This window comes from Nesoenas mayeri (assembly GCF_963082525.1).
Source record: "Nesoenas mayeri genome assembly, chromosome: 5".
NCBI classification, from domain to species: domain Eukaryota; kingdom Metazoa; phylum Chordata; class Aves; order Columbiformes; family Columbidae; genus Nesoenas; species Nesoenas mayeri.
Window position 1 is genome coordinate 7,741,606 of NC_137548.1, and position 19,708 is coordinate 7,761,313.

At 39.8% G+C, this 19,708-nt stretch overlaps 1 protein-coding gene across 1 annotated transcript; it reads right to left on the bottom strand.

Moving 5' to 3' along the window:
* Nucleotides 1-2,346: 2,346 nt before the first annotated feature.
* SGPP1 (sphingosine-1-phosphate phosphatase 1) lies at nucleotides 2,347-18,035 on the bottom strand (the record flags this gene model as incomplete). Its single annotated transcript, XM_080345825.1, has 3 exons — nucleotides 2,347-2,898; nucleotides 5,528-5,617; nucleotides 17,418-18,035. 3 exons carry the CDS (start codon nucleotides 18,033-18,035, stop codon nucleotides 2,347-2,349), a joined length of 1,260 nt encoding a protein of 419 aa, XP_080201951.1.
* Between the last annotated feature and the right edge of the window lie 1,673 nt (nucleotides 18,036-19,708).

The window sequence follows — 19,708 nt, forward strand, 5'->3', positions numbered from 1 at the left end:
TTTTTCACCCATTCTAGATCTTCCACAGTAATTTTTCTTCTCCATTATAAGCAAAACAGAGCAAGCACAGCTAGAAAAGGCAGCTTTAAAACTACTCTGAGGCTGTAAACTTGCAGTTCCTAGAAGTCAAACACGTACCTTAAAAAATTAGTTTTGCTCACCTTGTCCCTTCTGTGCTAGAATTTAAACGTTCTTGCTACAAGCTGTAAAGCCAGGATGTTTAAGGAGAATATGCCCTAAATTTCATAGGAAGTTATCCTATTATTTTCACCAGTCCTCAGACTAATTTAATATAATTGGAACTACCTCACTGGCTTAGGCTTTAAGTGTAAGGCATGTTGTGTACATTCCCCCCAGCTATTTATTTATGACCTTAGTGTGCAAAGCCAAACCAGTGGAAATCCCTCCCTCAAAACCTTGCACATCCATTTACCTTTTTACTGCACATTCAGCATGAAAACTGCAAGAGAAGAACAGATTTTTAAAAATAAATCCAGAACTGTGCACTGAAACAAGGTAACCGTTTTCTTCTAAGTAAGGTCTTTTATATAGTTGTTTAACACGCTATCAATTCTGAATACATCAGTTTGAATACATTCATAGCAGTGTGTTCTGAATGCACTGAAGAAATGCATCAGAAAAGTTTTCTTTTCACATCACCTAATGCCAGGGTACCACAACTTCCACTGCTTTGGAGGAAAGAGACACAAAGTTAGTTTTGTTAATTTACATACTACCAGTTTGGAGATATAAACTCCAATACAAAAACCTTCCAACTCCAAATATTGTTTACAAACCCGTAAGTTTTGTATTCGATCTAACCACTGTACTTCCCAACCAAACTATGTTTTTCTGGAAAAAAATGTACAATACGAAACTGAATAATTCATGTCTGGCTGAACAATACGACAGGTTTTGCTGCAATATGACAGTTTTTGATGTGGGAAGAACAGATTGGGCAACACATTAACACAGACAAAATGAAAGACAAGAAGGGCACATGAAATTACAGTTCAAGGGTCATATTCTACTCATCACTGGAAAAAGGATCATGAAAAGCTGAAAAGTGCATAATAATTCAGCAAAATTTAGATATGCACAAATCATTTATGCATTGACTGTACTGTCCTGACTGCTCACCACCTGCCCATCAGAGTGATTAAAAATTTAATTATTATTATACTGTCTTCTAGCTATCTAAATAGGGTAAAAGCGATTATCACCTTTAAATATAGTATGTTAATGCATAAAAATACATATATTTTTCCCAGAATAAGTATTATATTTTCTAACCGATACTTAAAACCAATGGTCTTTCTAAATTAGCTTGGAATAATAAATCAGGCCCATTTCTTTGCAGAATGGGGTAGTTTTATTGTTTATATGTTTAGGTAATTAATTTTGAATATCTGTCCACTGTATAAACAATCTCCAGAAAAATAGATCCTCTTCCAGTTACTTACAATACACATTAAAAATACATACAAAAGGGATTCTTGTCCATTTACCACATCTTGAGCTAAAGGATGTGATTCTTGGGTCATTTCACTTATCCAATTTTGATCAGGCTAAACTGAATATTCCCATTAACTAGAACCATGCCAGCAATGTGGACAATCTAACATTTAAAAATATCTGCCTAACTATGTAGTATTTTAAATAAAATCAGGGATTTTTACATCACAGTATATATGGCATTTCTTAATTTAGCAACAGAAAGGCACAGTTATTAAACCATAAAATACAGTACCTGAATCATATATCCTCTAGTGATATCTACCAATGCCAATCCTGTAGAGGGGACTAAAGAAAAAGGCTTCTGTTTGTTTGTTTTTTAGAAAAATTCAACGTAGTTTGGTCCATTAGAAATGCCTGTTAGCTGAAACATCTTGAAGCAGGGCTTTGGGAAATAAGAGGAAAGCAAATTTAGCAGTCTATGGTCCAACAACTTGAATAAATTACTGTGAAATGGCAAACAGATCATGAATGGAGGTTTCTGATGAGCTGTCAGACATACTTGTTAAAATATCAGTGTAGAGAGGTGCAGTATGACAGACATTCCACATACATTCATTGCATCTCACATACACACAGACTTTGTTACAGCAGTAAGTCCAGACATGGCATTTATAGAGCTCAGCACTTCTCATGGACTGATATTTGACTTCTGGCCCCATACCATCCCCAAAGATGTGCGAAGTTCTTTAAATGCTTTGCCTGCTGTATATTGCTGTTAAAGGGAAGTCCCTGCTAAAGCCAAGCTCACTGGCCTTTCCTTAGCAAACTAGTACACCTCGTCAAAAAGCAACTAGTTCTCCTCTTCCTATTTAAAATGCTAAAACTGCATCAAGAGAGACCAATAAAATGGAAAAGGCAAGGAACAATAAACATGAGGGAGAACCCTACCATTCCATAGGTAATATAGCGATAGGGAAGCTCAACTTCCATGCGTTGTCTTGCTTTCCGAACATCGTCATGTGGTATGCAAAATATCTTACATGCCAGTGGAATAGTGGCTTTTTTCATGGCTACTTTTGTTAACAACAGAACTATTACTCCAATCAACAACCGCAATATGGCTTTTCCAAACACAGTCACAGTGAGAGAGGAAAGAGATAACGGTAAGGTTTCAGGAGGAGGATCAAGCTGCAGACCCATCATGTAGTTAACGTGAGAGCCACAGGCTACTCCAGCACCACAGCCCAGAATCTGAGCTGTGTCTCCTCGGGATGTGCTCCAGGTGTCCAGAGTAAAAGAGAAGATGCCCAGGGCCAAATGGAGACTTACGATAATTAATGGTGCATATTTGTAAGTTAAGTTGAAGTTATCAATCTGGTCCACAACGGGATGGAAGACAACCAGTATAAGAATAGCATACAGAAATCCAGCAATAACATCCTGTTGAAGAGAGAGAGAAAGATACAATTTCAGTGTAATAACTATTTTAAAAAATAATTTAAGTTACGTTAGCATGCAGACAAGCCTAGTTGCTCTGTTGCTAAAAGAGACTTGTGGATTAACATATTTCCTCATTTACTATACAATATTAAATCTTTATTATGTTTAAGGAATTGCATTTGATCCCCTATTAACGGGACACCTGCATCATAATCAGATCTAGAATAGTCATGATCACAAATGAAGTTATGATCAAATGATCCGTGATCGAACAAAATTGTAGATCTACAGACTTTTTAACAGGGCCTGTTGCGATAGGTCAAGGGGTAATGGTATTAAACTACAAGAGGGTACATTCAGACTAGATATAAGGAAGACTTTTTTACACTGAGGGTGCTGAAGCACTGGCCCAGGTTGCCCGGAGAGGTGGTGGATGCCCCATCCCTGGAGACATCCCACGCCAGGCTGGACGGGGCTCTGAGCAACCTGATCTGGGTGAAGATGTCCCTGCTCATGGCAGAGGTGGCACTGGATGAGCTTTGAAGGTCCCTTCCATCCCAAAATAATCTATGATTCTTCTGTGATTGTACCGGCTGGCAACAACAGTCCGTGTCCAGAACTGGGGCATTCCAGCCTACAGTCAGCACAAAGCTGGCCTGGCTAATTCAGTTCTGCCAGCTTAGTCTGCTGGAACAGCACAACAGCAGATCCAAGTGCGCGGGTGCCAGCACGCAAGCACACTGGCGGCAGCAGCGTGAGGACTGCTGCAGCGCAGCCTTAGAGCAGCTTAGTCACAGAATCACGGAATGCTGGGGATTGGAAGGGACCTCAAAAGAGCATCCAGTCCAATCCCCCTGCCGGAGCAGGAACACCCAGATGAGGTTACACAGGAAGGTGTCCAGGTGGGTTTTGAATGTCTCCAGAGAACGAGACTCCACAACCCCCCTGGGCAGCCTGTTCCAGTGTCTGTCACCCTCACTGTGAAGAAGTTTCGTCTCATATTTAAGTGGAACCTCCTGTGTTCCAGTGTGTACCCACTGCCCCTTGTCCTATCATTGGTGGTCACCAAGAAAAGCCTGGCTCCATCCTCCTGACACTGACCCTTTACATATTTATAAACATTAACGAGGTCGAGTCTTTCCACTTCAGCTTCGGAATTAACAACACTGCAAGGATGGAGAACTGTTTCCAACTACTAAAGGAGAGGAAGGGTAACTTCTGTGGCTTCATATTTGGTTTTCAGTGTTATTGTTTTAAAAATGCCTTTTCTTAAAAGGTTACTTTTAATTATTTTTATATTTATCACTAAATTTCAGTTACCGTTGATTATTCACTCAGTTGCACAGAATTATCTGAAGCTTTAGTCACCTTTAGTTGTTGAGAGGGAATTTCTTGAAAGCTTTCTAGAAATCCAAGCACTAGAAACCAGATCACCTTCATTCGCGTACTTATCAATTTTTCCATATAAGCCAGGAGGTCGGACTTTTGTCAGCAGTATTTGTATTGCTCCACCTTCAATGAATCATTTTTATTCACTTCCACTAATTGAACGCTTGATAAAAGCTCTAATACAATTGCCTGATATGAAAGTCAAACTTGCTTATTTCAGAAGCAACCAATACAACCTTTTGCTATTTGCCACCCTACCTGCCCCCATGTTAGGAACCAAGGTTGATTTCTACTACAGGTTAACACATGGTTAATTGTATTTGCTCAAAAACTATAGAGAATTCATATAGGAAAATGCTGAACAACCTCGTTGCATTGCTATTTGATGTGTGACTTTGTTCCACGACGTTACCTATCAGCTGAAATATGAGTTCATCCCATCATCCTCCACACAAGCGGCTCTGATTTGGGAAGCCACCACATCACTGATGCAAACGTGTCATTCAGCTTGTCTGAGCTGCCTTATTTTCACATGCTCCTTTTAGACTGTGCTCGTCTACCAGCTGTGCTATTCACTTCCAGGCTTGCTGGTTTCTGTCTATCAGTTTTTCTTGAAGAAGTGATCCTCAAAAACCTCTTTAGCCATCTTTATTTGTGGTCTTACATTCCGGTTACCATTTTGTAGTGTTCTTGTTTTCCCATTTTTACACTGCATGCATTTGTGTTTGTTTGATTTTTTTTCTTAATCCTTTTTAATAAAAAAAAATCTGGTTTTCAAAGATGACAACTTTGTTATTTGGTTCTTTATAAACTTCGGTAAGTGAAACCCTAGCATTTAGCATGGCACTCCAAAATGCAGATGCTTTGAGTAGCTGACATGGAACCCAACTGGACATTAACAGCCACTCTCTCATCCTCCAAAATTATTTCTACTCCATAGAAGAAAAGTTACTCTACACCTTAGTGCAGTCATCAATTTCTGCACTAAAACTGCTATTAAACATCAGCTAAATCTCAACTGTGGGCTGTCTTTGTGAAAGAAGAAGATAAATTAACAGAAGATTAACATCCACTTTTGGCTATTGTATCAATTTCTCTGCTGAAGAAATATACGTATTCTGCTCCTATAAGAAATTAAAAAAAAATCTATATACAATTAATGCACTGTAAAAACTTAAGTGTGATGGAAGTGTATGAAATCAGAGCATCATTTAAAAGTTTATTAGGAATATTTTCTTACCAAAATTGAATGCATTCCCATATAAATTCGACTACAGCAAACCAAAGAACACCAGCAGAATGCAAGGATCAGTCCAAACATAAGGGGATACTGGTAGGGGAAAAAGATGGAGAGATGGTATTAGAATTTGGAAAACAAACAAACAAATCACTTTATAAGAATTCTACAATTAATTCCAACTAATGCTGCTTATGCTTAACATTCTCCTTGCCCTAGCCTACTCAAGCCTATTAGACCACCTCGAGTAAGTCCACTTTTCATAAAATCAAAATATTATTAAGTCAAACTTTTTCAACTATTCCCTTGTCCTCTTCCTTTACATTCAGGATATGTGAATTTCAGGGCATTCGTCATATCTTTTCAGACAAAGCCATAAAAAGTCAATAGAACTCTGCAGCAGTTAAGTCTTGCCATGTTATGATATCCTAAATTGGCAATATGGGCAGAGACAAGCCTTGTGGAACAGTTTACACTGGGCGAAGCAGCTACATAATATGCTAGGATAGTTAACAATTATCCAGGCAGAATCTAGAAGCTTCACCTTTCTCCTGATAAGGAAGAACTCACAATTATTTACAAATCAATTCAATTCCTTACACACTGTTTTCAAGTTTCTGCAATCCTTGACTCAATCTGAGTATCAGTATGACACTCCTAAAATAGTAATCTTTTTTGTTCCCTACAAACTCATATAAATTTCCTCTAACAATCCATGCTTATTAAACAAAAACATGAAAGAATTGTTTCCAATTACTTCCATCTTCTAGTAGACCCTTTATTAATAAGGACTGTTTACCAGGAGCAAACATAATACTTTGTTTTAATAAGCACATATCAGCATGTGCAACTTTTATAGCTTTCAAATGCAAGTATGCTAATTCACATCTTGCAGCACAGTAAGAAACACTTTCCCCACTACAATATTGCAAAATGTTGTACAAGGCAGGACATGGCTTCCTTTTTTCAGTATTAAAAATAATTATTCTATAAAAGAAGCAGTCACAAGACAAAATGGCATGTTTCCAAAATTGCTTCACTTCCTACATGAAAGCAATGATAAACATTTTCAATATAAACAGGCAGTCTAGATGTACTTGAATCTCAGAATAAGAACTAAGGATTACAGGCAGTTTTTCTGCCCTTTCCCTTGCTCCTTATATAGGTACAATATCCAACAAATCAGAGAAAGTATCTTTAATCTGATTGGAGAAAGTTAAATGTCCTCTGTGAAGGCCACTTAACAGATTGACAAGCGTCCAAATCAGTCTTTCAGTGGAAGGTCTTCTGCATTATTCCAACATTCTTTGAATTCTCAGCTCCAGGACCATGTTAACATGACAAACCTAAAATAATTTTCTCTAATAGAAAATCAGGAAGCTTATGTTTTACATAAGAAACAGATTTCACGTTAAAATCAATTCTAAATGCCTAGCTCACAGTTGTGTTATATCTAGTTTAAACTCTAATTCCTTTAGCAGTATTTGTCTTTGCTTCTACTACATTCATCTATAAATTGTATCTAAACAAAATTATGTACTTAATAATTCATTTCTAAATGAAATGATGAAGGAACCAATTCAGTGTGATGCCTTTCAGAATTATGGTAATAATGGGCAATACACCAGTAACTAGGTCATACTAAAGACACGACTGCAGAGCTATCGGATGCTGACATTGTTAGAGCAGCCACAAAAACAATCCTTGCACCCCACGTTACACCCCCAGAACACAAGTGCAGCCCCATCACTCACCCCCATTGTGCCTCTACCATCACTTCCATTGATCTCAAGGTAAAAGCAACACCACTTGCACCAGAAGACACTCAAGCCACAGTCTCCCTGCCCAGTGCTGCTCCACTATTCCTCAGAGGGCAACCCAAGCAGAAATGCTGTGTATACAGGGACAGGTATACCTGATACTCTCTGAAGAGTAGCTTCTAGCACTTCTTTACATACTCTGCAAGATGTAAGTCTGGGAAGATGGACTTCTTGTTTGTCAGAGACTAGCGAGGGAAGATTTGCTATGCAAACCTCTTGACCAGAAAATTTAATAGCATCACAATTACTGGGTGGCAGAATGTGCTTGTGTGTGTTCACGTGTGTGTCAAAAGTCTCAAATGATTTTGCCCATGACTCAATACCATACGTCCATTCTTGTTTCCTGGCACACATCTTTTGTGCTTCCAGGCTCCAGTCAAAGTAAGGCTTTTCTTTAATAAAGACAGACTTTTCCTGCATTTCTGCAATACCTGACAGAAACAGAAGCTGGAGATTTAGCAGGAATATCACCAAAGTGCCAGGCTCTGCAGTTAAGGATACTGTGGGTAAGAAGTGGGGATTGGGAGGCAGAATAAGTTGGAGCAGCTGAAAAGCAAGGCCATAAGAAGCAAAAGTACAACAGAAAAGGTGTATGTGAGGAGTTGTGTTTTAAGAGTCCTGGGCAGGTCATTGTAAACAGCAGGAAGAGTAGGATAAATTCTGGAAATGAAATTCTTGCTCTCAGGAACTCTTAAGGGAGTGGTGTTTGGGAAAAAGAAAACTATTAGAGAAACTTCAACTTTGAAGAAAATTTTGTAAACAATATCTGGTTCTGTCATATCTCACTCTGCTTTTCGTAGTATTGAGAATAAATACCCATTAAAACATCTGAAAACACTGGCTAGTTTAGCTCCTCTGTAGCAAAGCATCTGTATCAAAGAGCCCAAACACTTCCCTGTTGTGTCTCAAATAAAAAGCCAGTCATACATTTAACCCTGATTCATATATTCTTAAAGTAATGAAGAATTTTTAACTTAAACCCAGACAAATTATTCTTACTGAATAGCTTTAGCATGACCTGTCCACAAACGTGTCTGCAATATTAGGTACATGCTGATTTATGGTATTTTTAATGCATGATAATAATAATCACAGAAGTGCTAAACCCAGTTTCTTTACACCCAAGAGAGCTTACTCACAAAGTATACCTAGTTGTATTGTATTTAATCCACTATAAAAAAGTGGAAGATTGAAACAATTATTTTCATTTCCCCTGGAATAATATTCCACAACACAACAGTTAAACTGATTTCTGTGATTAGTTCCCATCCAAACCATTCTCCTTTATGATCCCAATATGTAATCAGTACACTTAGACAACTGTCAGTTTATATTTGAAGCCTACTTATCAGTCAGTAAAATAACTATCAGTTCAGATAAACACATCTTTATGTAAAATACAGGAAATAAAATTTGATATAAAGAAGGTTTTAACCTTTATCTGTACTGGTTCTTTCCCATGTTACATCCATACCTCCCTGGACTGCCCACATAACCCATCTGACTTTTTTTGCACAATGCCAGTATCCACCCGCAGAGCATCGTAAGGCTGCAGGTACCCTTTGGGACTCATAGTTCACTGGCCTCCTTAGACTGTAGCAGAAATCAAGCAGAACAACCCCCTACTTCAACACAAATAAAGCACAATATCCTTCCGCCCCCTTTCCCGTTTTCACCCATACCTTTTAAAAGCAGCCACTGGGTTCGAGAATTCCTAGAACACCCAACTGGTAGCACTTGCTTTAAATCTGCCTTGAGGTGATAAAGCAACCACTTATTATGTCCTTACATGTCAGTATAAGTGTACAAGGTGACTAAGCCCTCCCACAGTCCCAGGTGACTGAACTCACTCCCACACACCTTGTAGCTCAGCAGGAAGACGGCTCAGCAGCATGCCAAGTTACAACACCAGAGGACATCACCTTGGTCCTTATATAAAAAAAAAAAGCTGATGCCACAAATTTAATTCCAAATTATTGTCTGAAAATGATGCATACAGAGGCACTAGCGGGCATTTTCTAAATGCCTGTGTGTACTAATATTTTGCATATATACAGTGGTAATACTGTGGCTGTAAGTATCCAAAACCTCCCACTGCTTAGGCAGACAAAACCTCCTTGAACACAAAAACATCTTCTATAATATCAGTATAGTGCCCTAAGACTATTAAAATTTGTTATCAGCCCTGCTTTACAATAATAGTGGATTTCACAAAACTTCCTTTCTGATCGCAAATGAATCTTTGAACAAAAAAAACAACAAAAACCACAGACCAAACAAAAACCACAAGCAAACAAAACAACTAACAAACAGCTTTCACTACGTTTTCTACTTGAAATAGGCACATTTTATGAAAGAATAATGTGAAAACTTTAATATAAACTGATCTCAGGCTTTCACAGAAGAAAGCCATAAGCACTCATTATTTTTGTTTGCTTTTATTTTGGAAAATACTGCATTCACAAATTTGAAAATTACCAGTTATCAATTATCTGTGAGTTATAAAGTTTCAGATCTTTTCTAAATAGTTGTATACAGACACACTGACAGTCTGTACTTAAAGATACATAATCAAGACTGCTGAATTCCAGCAGCTTTAGTCCCAAAGCTTTTTGCATGCCAAATGAGACCCACAGAGGCACAAAGGACACAAGATCACAAGTTCACTTCCATCCTCTTCCCCAAATTCATTGCTATTCTTGCTCCTTCAGGCATCAGAAGGCAGACGGGCATCTTATCTCCTCACAGATGAGGGTCTGAAAGGTCAGAGATCACAGCTGGCAGAGGTGAACATAAAAACCAGGTTTCATTCTCTCAGCTTGTTCTTTCTGATAACAGAATTTCCACGTCTTCATTCTTGACCACACTCCAAATCACTTAGAGTCAGATATTTAGGAGCAGCCTGTTTTAGACAGAAGCATCTTGAACTCTCCCTTCTCACCCTCAATTAAGATCATCATATGTATAACCTTAAAAACTCATTATGCCTCCATAGCTACCATGCCACCCCAATGCTTTTAAGTATAGGGTGTATTTATTGAACTTCATATCTTTTTCTTTTTTTTTTCCTAAATTAAAAACCACAAGTTGTGAATTCAAAATCTTAACTTTATACAAAAATAAAGACTGTCACATAGAACCCAACCTGCACTTCAAAATCACATGTTGACTCAAACCCAATGTTAACCTGGCATTTTTCACCTTGAGAAAAGTACCCCATGTTCACACTATTCATTGATATCCATACTAATCATTGATATCCAGCTTGCACAAATATTTTTGCGAAGGCCAGGATAAAACTTTGATAATATGCATAAGCATGTAGTACAAACACAGCATTAGAAGCTGAAGTGGAAGAAGATTGAATTGATAAGGCAGAGATTGAAGAGACAAATGCAACACACAGATGAAAAAGATACTTTTGTTGACATTATGGCTTTTAAATATTTGAATGAATTTGTTTCTGTGAAGGCATCATATCCATTAAGAAAAGTGTCCCAGTCTTGATGCATATGACTAAGGGAAAGAACATCAAGCATGTTATTTAGGAAAAAAAAAAGAAAAGGTTAATTGATTTCTTGAATTCACATAATAAGTTAAAGCCAGGAATAACGCTGATTGAGTAGACTACTCATCTTCTCACAGGTCTCAATTTTATTCCCGTATCCAGAATCAGTTTTAATCAATTAAACTGAATTAAATTGGTGACATTTGGAAAATCACAGTGAAACTACTCCCCGTAAGTCTTTGGGAATTTGATGCCCTATATTTTTAATGGGAATTTCCCATTTTGTTCAATTATATCCTCCGAAACTGTGTTGCAAGCTTCTGACTGGATCACAAAGAAAATGTTTCCCTCAAGTGCCTATACTCCTCTCTCCCCTCAATCTGACATTTTGCCAAGAGTCTTAATAACATAACTATTGTTTAAAAATGCTCATAAGGAAACAATCTGTCCTAAAAGCTTTGACCTAGGTCAGAAAATTCTCCTTCACAATGGAACATTCTTAAAACACACTCTACCTCCTCATTTATTTACTTTTTTAAAGTGTATTCTACACTAAAGAAATTTCCAGCATTCACAAATGGTTCCAAACTGATTTCCTAATATTTTCAGTGTCCTACAGTATTACTCAATGAACTTTTTTTAAATCACACAAAACTCAGAAATTCAACTTGAGTTTGAGACAATTATTTAGGGCCAGAATTCACTGAAAGAATCCGAGCAGCACTTGCAGCATCATGCTTTTAATAAGATATTTGGGTATTGTCAAGAGTCATATGAAAAGCTATAATCAATGTTTACAGGAATACCTCTGAGACACTGCTTGGGCAGATGTGTATGAAAAGCACAGCATACAAATGACTTTCTGCAAGAAGCAGAAGGGAGAAGAGGACAGGGTGACTAAAAAGGAAAGACCACTTATGCATCATTTTAGGAAAACTAAACAGACAAAACCCTGCCTTTCCAAAGAGGCCAAGTGGTAAATAACACCGGTTAAGCTACATTTATCAATTATTTCCTACTTTCTTCCACTGACCAACCTCAACATCAAAAAGAATAAAAAATTTGAGTGCTACATATCATTACGAGAATTCCTTCTTTAAATTCCAAGATAATTATTTCAATGCCAACCCTGCAGGGAGTTAAAAGGTTTCATTTTCTGCTACATATCATTTGAAAAGAAATTAGAGTTACAATAGGAACTAGAGCCTGTTACTTTTTTTTTTTTTGCAGTCATTACAAATAATAGTAATAAATCCCTCTCTGAATGCACCCAACAAGAATCACCTACAGCTTGCTCAGCTTATGCCCCCAACACCTGAAAAATAGTTTTTGTGCAAACTGAAGTTTTCTCAGGTTTAATCACCACACTCTATTTGAAAGTATGAGGAGTGATTTACATGTGTTCAGTCCGCTAAGAAAATAATAATGCTTCAGAAGTATTTCCTTCGTCATCAAAAACTCTGCATCTAACTGTATAGGATTTGTTCTTATGTATTCCCCCAAGATCCTTTATATTAAATATTTGCTTACACAAAACTGAAAAATATATTTAATGCCATTTTGATAGGACAGGCTGCTGCACACCCTTGGCAGAGACTCCCCAATGAGATTTGTAAGAACTGGCTAAGCTTTTCTCAAACCAAGCACCTGAATCAAACAGGCCACAGACGTTTTCCAGCTTCCTTTTCAAATAAACTACAGGTATTTACAAGGAACACAAAGGTCACCTCACAACTCAAATACATGCGACAAGGCCAGTGCTGACCCTCCAGATTCCCATCTCTCTTTCTCAAGAGCTCTTCATTGTGTGGGCAATTCTAGGCTTTCAGATCAGCCCTTCAGCAACGCTTCTCATGTCAGAAGACTTTATTTAAGAAACACATGAAAGAAAACCAACTCTACAAGCACACCTCTCTTTGCGTAAGTTTCTTCACAACTTCGATATTTCAGCCAAAACCCATTCAGACTTCTCTGAGAGATGAGACATCTCTTTCTGAAAGCAGTCAGTACTTGCTCTTACACACAGACTTTGTATAGACGAGATTGGCACCTATGTGTAGCTTCCAGTTTTATAATTACATTTATTTTACTTATAGTGCAAGCTTTTCAACAAGGACAAACACTTAAAACTAGGATTTGCTCACTTTCTGTAAAATTCTTAATATAGTCGTGTCATGATTAGACTATTCATCCAACCCTGATAACCAGTTATTCCCCATTCCCAGTGGGGATCTAAGACAAGCTAGCCTTTTGAAATGAAAGAGAAGGCAGGCAGTTCTGGAGGTAATGTTTCATATTGGTCAATCAGAATCACAGAACGATCAAGTTTTCTCTGAAATCCCAACACAGAACCTGTCAAACCCATCTCTTTTGATTAGATTCATCAGCTTTAGTTGATCAAAGTGATGGTGTGGATGGAAGACTTCAGGAAGGGTGTTTGACCTAGTACCACAGGCCATTCTTACACAATTGGTACTATCAAGAATCAGTACAGCACCAAAACCGAAAAATATTTTTAGGTGTGTCAGTCAAATAAGCCATTACAAAATAGATGCACTCCACTGCAGGTTTAGCAGTAGCGCTTATTAAGGTTGCTATTATAATCAGTGGGGTGGAAAGAGAGTTGCTGATGACAGGATTTGCATATAAAACATTGGCAGACAAGTACATAGGGAGGACAATGCTGCCGTATTTAGTGATTTAAACTGCTTCAGAAGATAAGCCCATTCAACCCATGTTGGTTAATGTAGTTACAGAGGCCAGTTACTCATCAATCAAGGCTCTGGGATCCTGCTGAATATCAACTTAAAGTCCCTCCGTTGCCCTGCAGTGACAGTCAGCAGCTCCTGACTCAGCTCATTAATGCAGAGCTCAGGAAGGAGTGTGAACCCATCACTTCTAATCCTAACCAGTACTGCCAGAGTCAGGCTGCATCCTGGAGGGGCTCTGGGAGAAAACCCTGTTTTCTGTCTCCCTGACCAATATTTTTTTTCCCCTCCTCAAAATAAAACAGTAGGGTTATGACACATTCAGGTACCATCCTAACTCGAGCACCGTTTCTAATAAAATATGTGTTGATATCTATTTGAAATCAGCAGTTCAAAGTAACCAAATAAAATATTAAAAAATACTTTTCCCTGTAGTCCCAGCTTTAGGCTTTTGGAGATTTTGTAGGTAATCAGTAGTTCATATCATCTCTTCCTCCCTGTTCAGGACACTATAAGCACCAGCTTCGCTCAAACTGCCAATATTTCAAAAGAAAACAGTTTTTCCCCAATGTGATAATGGCATATGATGTGATACATCATATCAAGATCTATAATCTCACTGTCTTTTAAGTGTTTGTCCTCCTCTTTCAAGTGTATCAGACCTTCAAAGACAGACAGAAAAATACTAACATCTACAACACTCCTAAACTCTCATGAGTCTTCGGCACAAGCTTTATAATTCAAGGTTACTGAAGTGTCTTTGAAAGAAGTGTTTTTCCCTGCTGAAATTTAACAATAATAAATACACAAAGATTATGCAAGTGCAATAGAAAATTTCAGGCATGCTTTCATAACACAAGGAGAAAATGAAAAAATATATTCTACAACGCACAGAACAGTTAGCAGTTAGATAGAATTAAAATTATCTTAACATATAATTTGTTTCTGTCTGAAAGTTGATTGCATTGAATATTCCCTATGTCCAAAGTCTCTAATTGTGAAAATTTGCCAAAATCATCTTTAATAAAAACACATCACCTCTGAAAACAATTTACTTGAACAATTTTGTTTATAAGCAAATATTTTAGCTTTACTACATATACACAATAATACTTTTGAATACTACATGAAAGAAAAAAAACTGTAATAGGGCTGCTGATAGGCAGTGAAAACTAGTAAAGCACAAACTTAATTCAACAGGTTAAAAGCAAACCTAATTGAATTCAGATTTTTTTTCTTTTTAAAGGGGCAATTTGGGCCATACTTTGAAAAATAAGTGTAGATTCGCTCTGTTCTCTATGCTGTTTGAGGGCAAGACTCACAGATCGTCTTTGTTTAACAGAAAAGAACTATTACACAATAGAGGAAGTCATAGCCCAATGAAAGAAAACTCCAAATAAATTATACAGGAAAGTGATTCCTTTCTCACTGGAGTAACATCTTTTAGAGCAAGAGTGGCTTTCTTTGGTTTAGTATAAGCTTCAAAGTGGCAAACTCAATTAAATTCACCTGTATTCCAGAACAGAAGTCCCCACAGAGAGTTGTAGCTGTGTCTGCTTAAATTCAAACTTAGTCTTGCTGTACTATGATTTTTCTGCACAAACAGCCCTGAGATGCAGACTCATTACGATCAGGGTCTGTGTAATGCTTGCTTATACTAAATATATAGAAAGACGGTACCCCAACATTTGCCAACGACTTTAAATCTAACCACCTGTATCTACTGATAAATAGGTACAATTTAAATAAAAATCAGAGTTTTTACAAGCTCCCTTAAAATTAATAGCTTTCAAAGAAGTTCTGAGGTCAGATTTTTTTAACACCCTCTATTTCCAGTATAGCAGGACAAAAAGTTGTCATACAGATTCTATTTCCTTTCAACACTGGTAAAATATAGAGAACAGAAGCATTAGATGAAAGCTTAAGTCTCTTTAGAGGTGAATCAAAAGATATTCAACATGCCTCAGGTTAGCCTTTGATTAATATTTGGAAATCATTTAAAAATTAGAAAGGGTATTTTTTTTAAATAACATTTTGAAATGGTAGGAGTTGATTTCAGAGAGGTCTGTTAGTCAAACTCATTTTATAGAAAAAAGGAATTAAAATCAAGACTCAAACTCTTTGCTTCTCCATTTCTTAAGCATGGTTCTAAATTAATAACAGGCTGCATGTTTAGGATTTCTTGATATGCATTCATTATATATATGCTTAATCAATTAGCATGATATTTCACATACTGCAGTTTTGGGATTGGCAAACTGAAATCAAACTTGGCTCACTGGCAAAAAAACCCATTTCACACACTGTCAGTTTGCTGTTTCTATAAAAGCAATCAAGCTAGGTTCTCCTCTGTACACGACATCAGCCTGTGCAAAGCTAATTGACTGATACTACCAAATGAGGTTCCTCACATGCAAAGAAACAGAAATCCAGTTCATTCTTCCAACTGACATTAACACTACACATCTAACAAGTAATAATCAAATATTTAGACTGTAGTCAGTCATATAAAACGAAAACTTTAAGCATCTCAGTGACAGAACTCCAAATATTTATTTCAAACACCCATAAACCATGGCATTATCTGATGCCTGTACAACTCCAGCAGAGTGATACCTCACATTTTCCTAGAAAAGAATATGAATCCCTTATAGCTTTACTCTGGGCATGCTGTATCACCTTGCAGAAGTAGATATATAAGCTTTGATTAAAATAGAGGCCAAATACAATCTCTAACCTTCAGCTACCTCTTTCTGTTCGGGCAGCCATTCTATACACTGAAATAGAGGCACACCGTGTCACACTGTGACAGCAAACAACTGCTGATTGTTAACACTAACTGGGAAGAGCTCAGCCCCTGCATAAAGCCAGAAAGAGAGTTCAGCCTACTAAGATGCCATACATTTGGCTTAAATTAGGCAGGTATTATAATAAGAATTTGTAAACATTAACAACTTAAGAGTAGACTTACTGGATAACTTCTTCAACATTACACACACAGCCCACAAAACCCAATACTGAATATTTTTGCCTGGGCAAGACTTCTCCCTCATTTACTACTGAAACTGGTGCAGTGATTTAGAGAGCTGAATACGTGTTGTACTTTGCTTGGAGTTCTTATGTTGCCCATGCTGCCAATAGCAAACTCCAAAGCACATGCCACAGTTTGCATGAACCAGATGATCAACAGTGTTATTTTAACTCAATCTATTGACCCAAAAGAGCAATAGGCAGATTTTAAGATTTTGCTAAATGAAGGTGCTGAAAAGACCGGAGATTATCAGTTCCTGATAATTATTACCACATTAATAGTTGTAAAACCATCTGAAAGGATACGTACTCCTCAAAAGAGAAATAATTTCCAGTTTGTGGGTAATGAAACTAAAAGCAGTGTTAAAGAAAAAGCTAAAGCCACAAAGAAGGATCAGCAAAAAGTCCCTGGCTCTCCACCAGATTCTCAGTCAGTAAAACCAAACGCATGTGAAAACATCAGATTCCTATCCAAACTTCGTGCAAAGCATTCACCGTATAAGAAATAAATTGGAAAAACAAACAAACAAACAAAAATCAGGATGATAAAGCGGACTTTTAATGTGTGCTGAGCTATCCACGCACAAAGTCAGCAGAATTCCCATTCAAAAGACAGATTAAAGCAACTCTTGTTATCTAAGCACTCGTTTGGATCATATAAAAAAATACTTTTTTTTTTTTTTAAAGGGATGGGGGGTGGCAAGGAAAAAAGGTGCGGATTTCACGTTTTACCCACACTCAGCCCCTCTCTCTCTCCTCCCCCAAAAGAAACCAAGTCTGTCATAGCCTGACACTCCGGGGCCGGAAAACACACGGCGAAGTGTTACCTGCCAGCGGCCGTAGCTGAGCAGCAGGAGCGCCAGGGGGATGGCGGTGCCCGACATGGCGTGGGTGGAGGGCATGCTGTACTCCGAGTTGTAGAACACTTCCAGCTTCACCACGGGCGGGGAGGCGGGCCGCGGCCAGCGGATCACGTCCTTGGTGCACTGCCCCACGTACATCACCCACACCCAGATGATGATCAGCCTCCGGCCCAGCCAGGCGTCCAAGTTCCAGATGCAGAAGGGGAAGAAGAGGATGTAGAAGAGCTCGTTGCCCAACTCCGTGCCCAGGCTGAACAGATAGTAGAGGAAGCGGCTGCGGGTGGTGAACTCCTGGCTGCCGTCCTCCTCCGTGAGCGAGTTGCGCCGCGGCCTCCTCCTCCAGCGCTGCGGGGACCCCGCGCCGCCGGGCACCGTCCCGTTCCCGGCAGGATGCCTCTGCCCGCCCGCCTGCTCCGCGCCCGGGGGGGCGCCGTTAACCACCGCTCCCCGGCCCCCGGCTCGCCGCTCGGCGTCGGCCCAGCCCGAAGGTCCCTCCACCCCGCAGAGCCGCTGGAAGGCGGCCACTTTCCGCGGGTCCTGCAGGTGAGCGGCCAGCCGGGCCAGGCGGCGGCAGAGAGCCATGGCAGGAGAGGCGGGCTGAGGGCGGCGAGGCGCTGCCCGGAGAGCTGAGGGGGCTTTGCCTGAGGGGCGGCGGAAGGGATGGGGGCTCCTGTCCGCGCCGCGGGGAAGGGAAACGCTCCCTGAGGAGAAACCCGCTCGAGGGTGACGACGGACACCGCCCGGCTCCCCGCGGCTCGGGCCGCTGCCGCGCTCGGCTCCACTCGGCTCAGCTCAGCTCAGTCCCGCTCCGCTCACCCCGGCTCCCGGCGCTCGCTCGCTCGCTCGCTCGCTCGCTCCCTCCCTCACGCGCGCGCGCACGCGCCCTCCGCCGTCCCGTCCCCGCCCCGCCGTGCCGTGCCTGCGCACAGCACCCGCGCTCACGGGCGGGGATCACCCGGGAAAACTCACCGCGGTGCGGATTGGCCGCGTCTCTTTGCAGGTCCCGCCCCCACTGGCGTGGGGAACCAATCAGAGCTTGGCGTTGCGCGGGGCGGCGGGCGGCGTGCCTCGACCTCGAGCGTGAGGTGCGGAGGCGGCCGCGGGTCCTGGGGGGACGGCGGTCCTGGGCCTGCCTGGCGGCAGCGGCGGCGCGGAGACTCCTTCTCGCCCGGCCCCGGCGAGCTATTTGCCCTTGTTCTGACTTAGGGTGGGGTGCTGCCGACCTCACCTCAGCCACCACCCCTGGGGCCTGCGCCTGGTGGCCCCTGCCCTCCCCTGCTTCATCTTCTGCCCGGAGCCACCTCAGAAGGCTAAATCCGCTGGAGTAAACGTGAGAGGGAAAGCTGATTTCAAGCAGTGATGTGAGTGGTCTCAGCCTCAGCAGTAGCCTCAAAGTTCTGCTAGGCCAGAAAATTTACGATCAGGTACTTTGAAAGCCCCGGTTGCTTTAGTTTTCATCCTGAAATGCTTTAGAACTGCGAGCTTTGGTCATCAGTGTGCTCTGATTCTCCTGCCTGTCCAACTGATCTGTGGCTTGCTAGTACTCCAGAGTATTTGTATCTTCCCTTAAAATCAGGAGATTAAACAAGTGATAAACCTGTTGCTCTGTACCGTTTTTATTTATAGGAGCAATATGACCTGAATGACTACCCTGCTTCCCCAAAAATAAGACAGGGTGTTACATCAATTTTTGCTCCAAAATATGCGTTAAGGGGGATGTCCTATTTTTCCATTAACAGCAATCAGCATTTATTCTTGAACAAAAAAATCAACATTTATTCAAATATAGTCATGTCTTCACATTCTGGAACATCATCATAACTCCAAACCCTGAATTCCATCATGTATTTCTTGTGACTCTATTTCCTTTTTCCATGTACAACAATCTACATTTACCAATATTCATGAACAAAAATCAACATTTATTCAAATACAGTCATGTCATCATCTGGAACATCATCGTAATTTTCCAAACACTATCTGTCCTGCTGCATTCTGTTGCCAATTAATTTTACTTTTTTTACATGTATGGCTGCCTGGACACTATTTAAATTGACTCTTTTATGAACTGTAACTAGGGATTATTTTTGGAGGAGGGCTTATATTTCAAGCGTCCTCAAAAATTCTGAAAAATCATGCTAGGGCTTCTTTAATGGAAACACAGTAGTTAGTTTAATAGCTATCCTAACCAAAATAAAAATCAGATGTGGAATCCAAATAATAAGAAGTTGAAATGGAGGAATACAATACAAGTC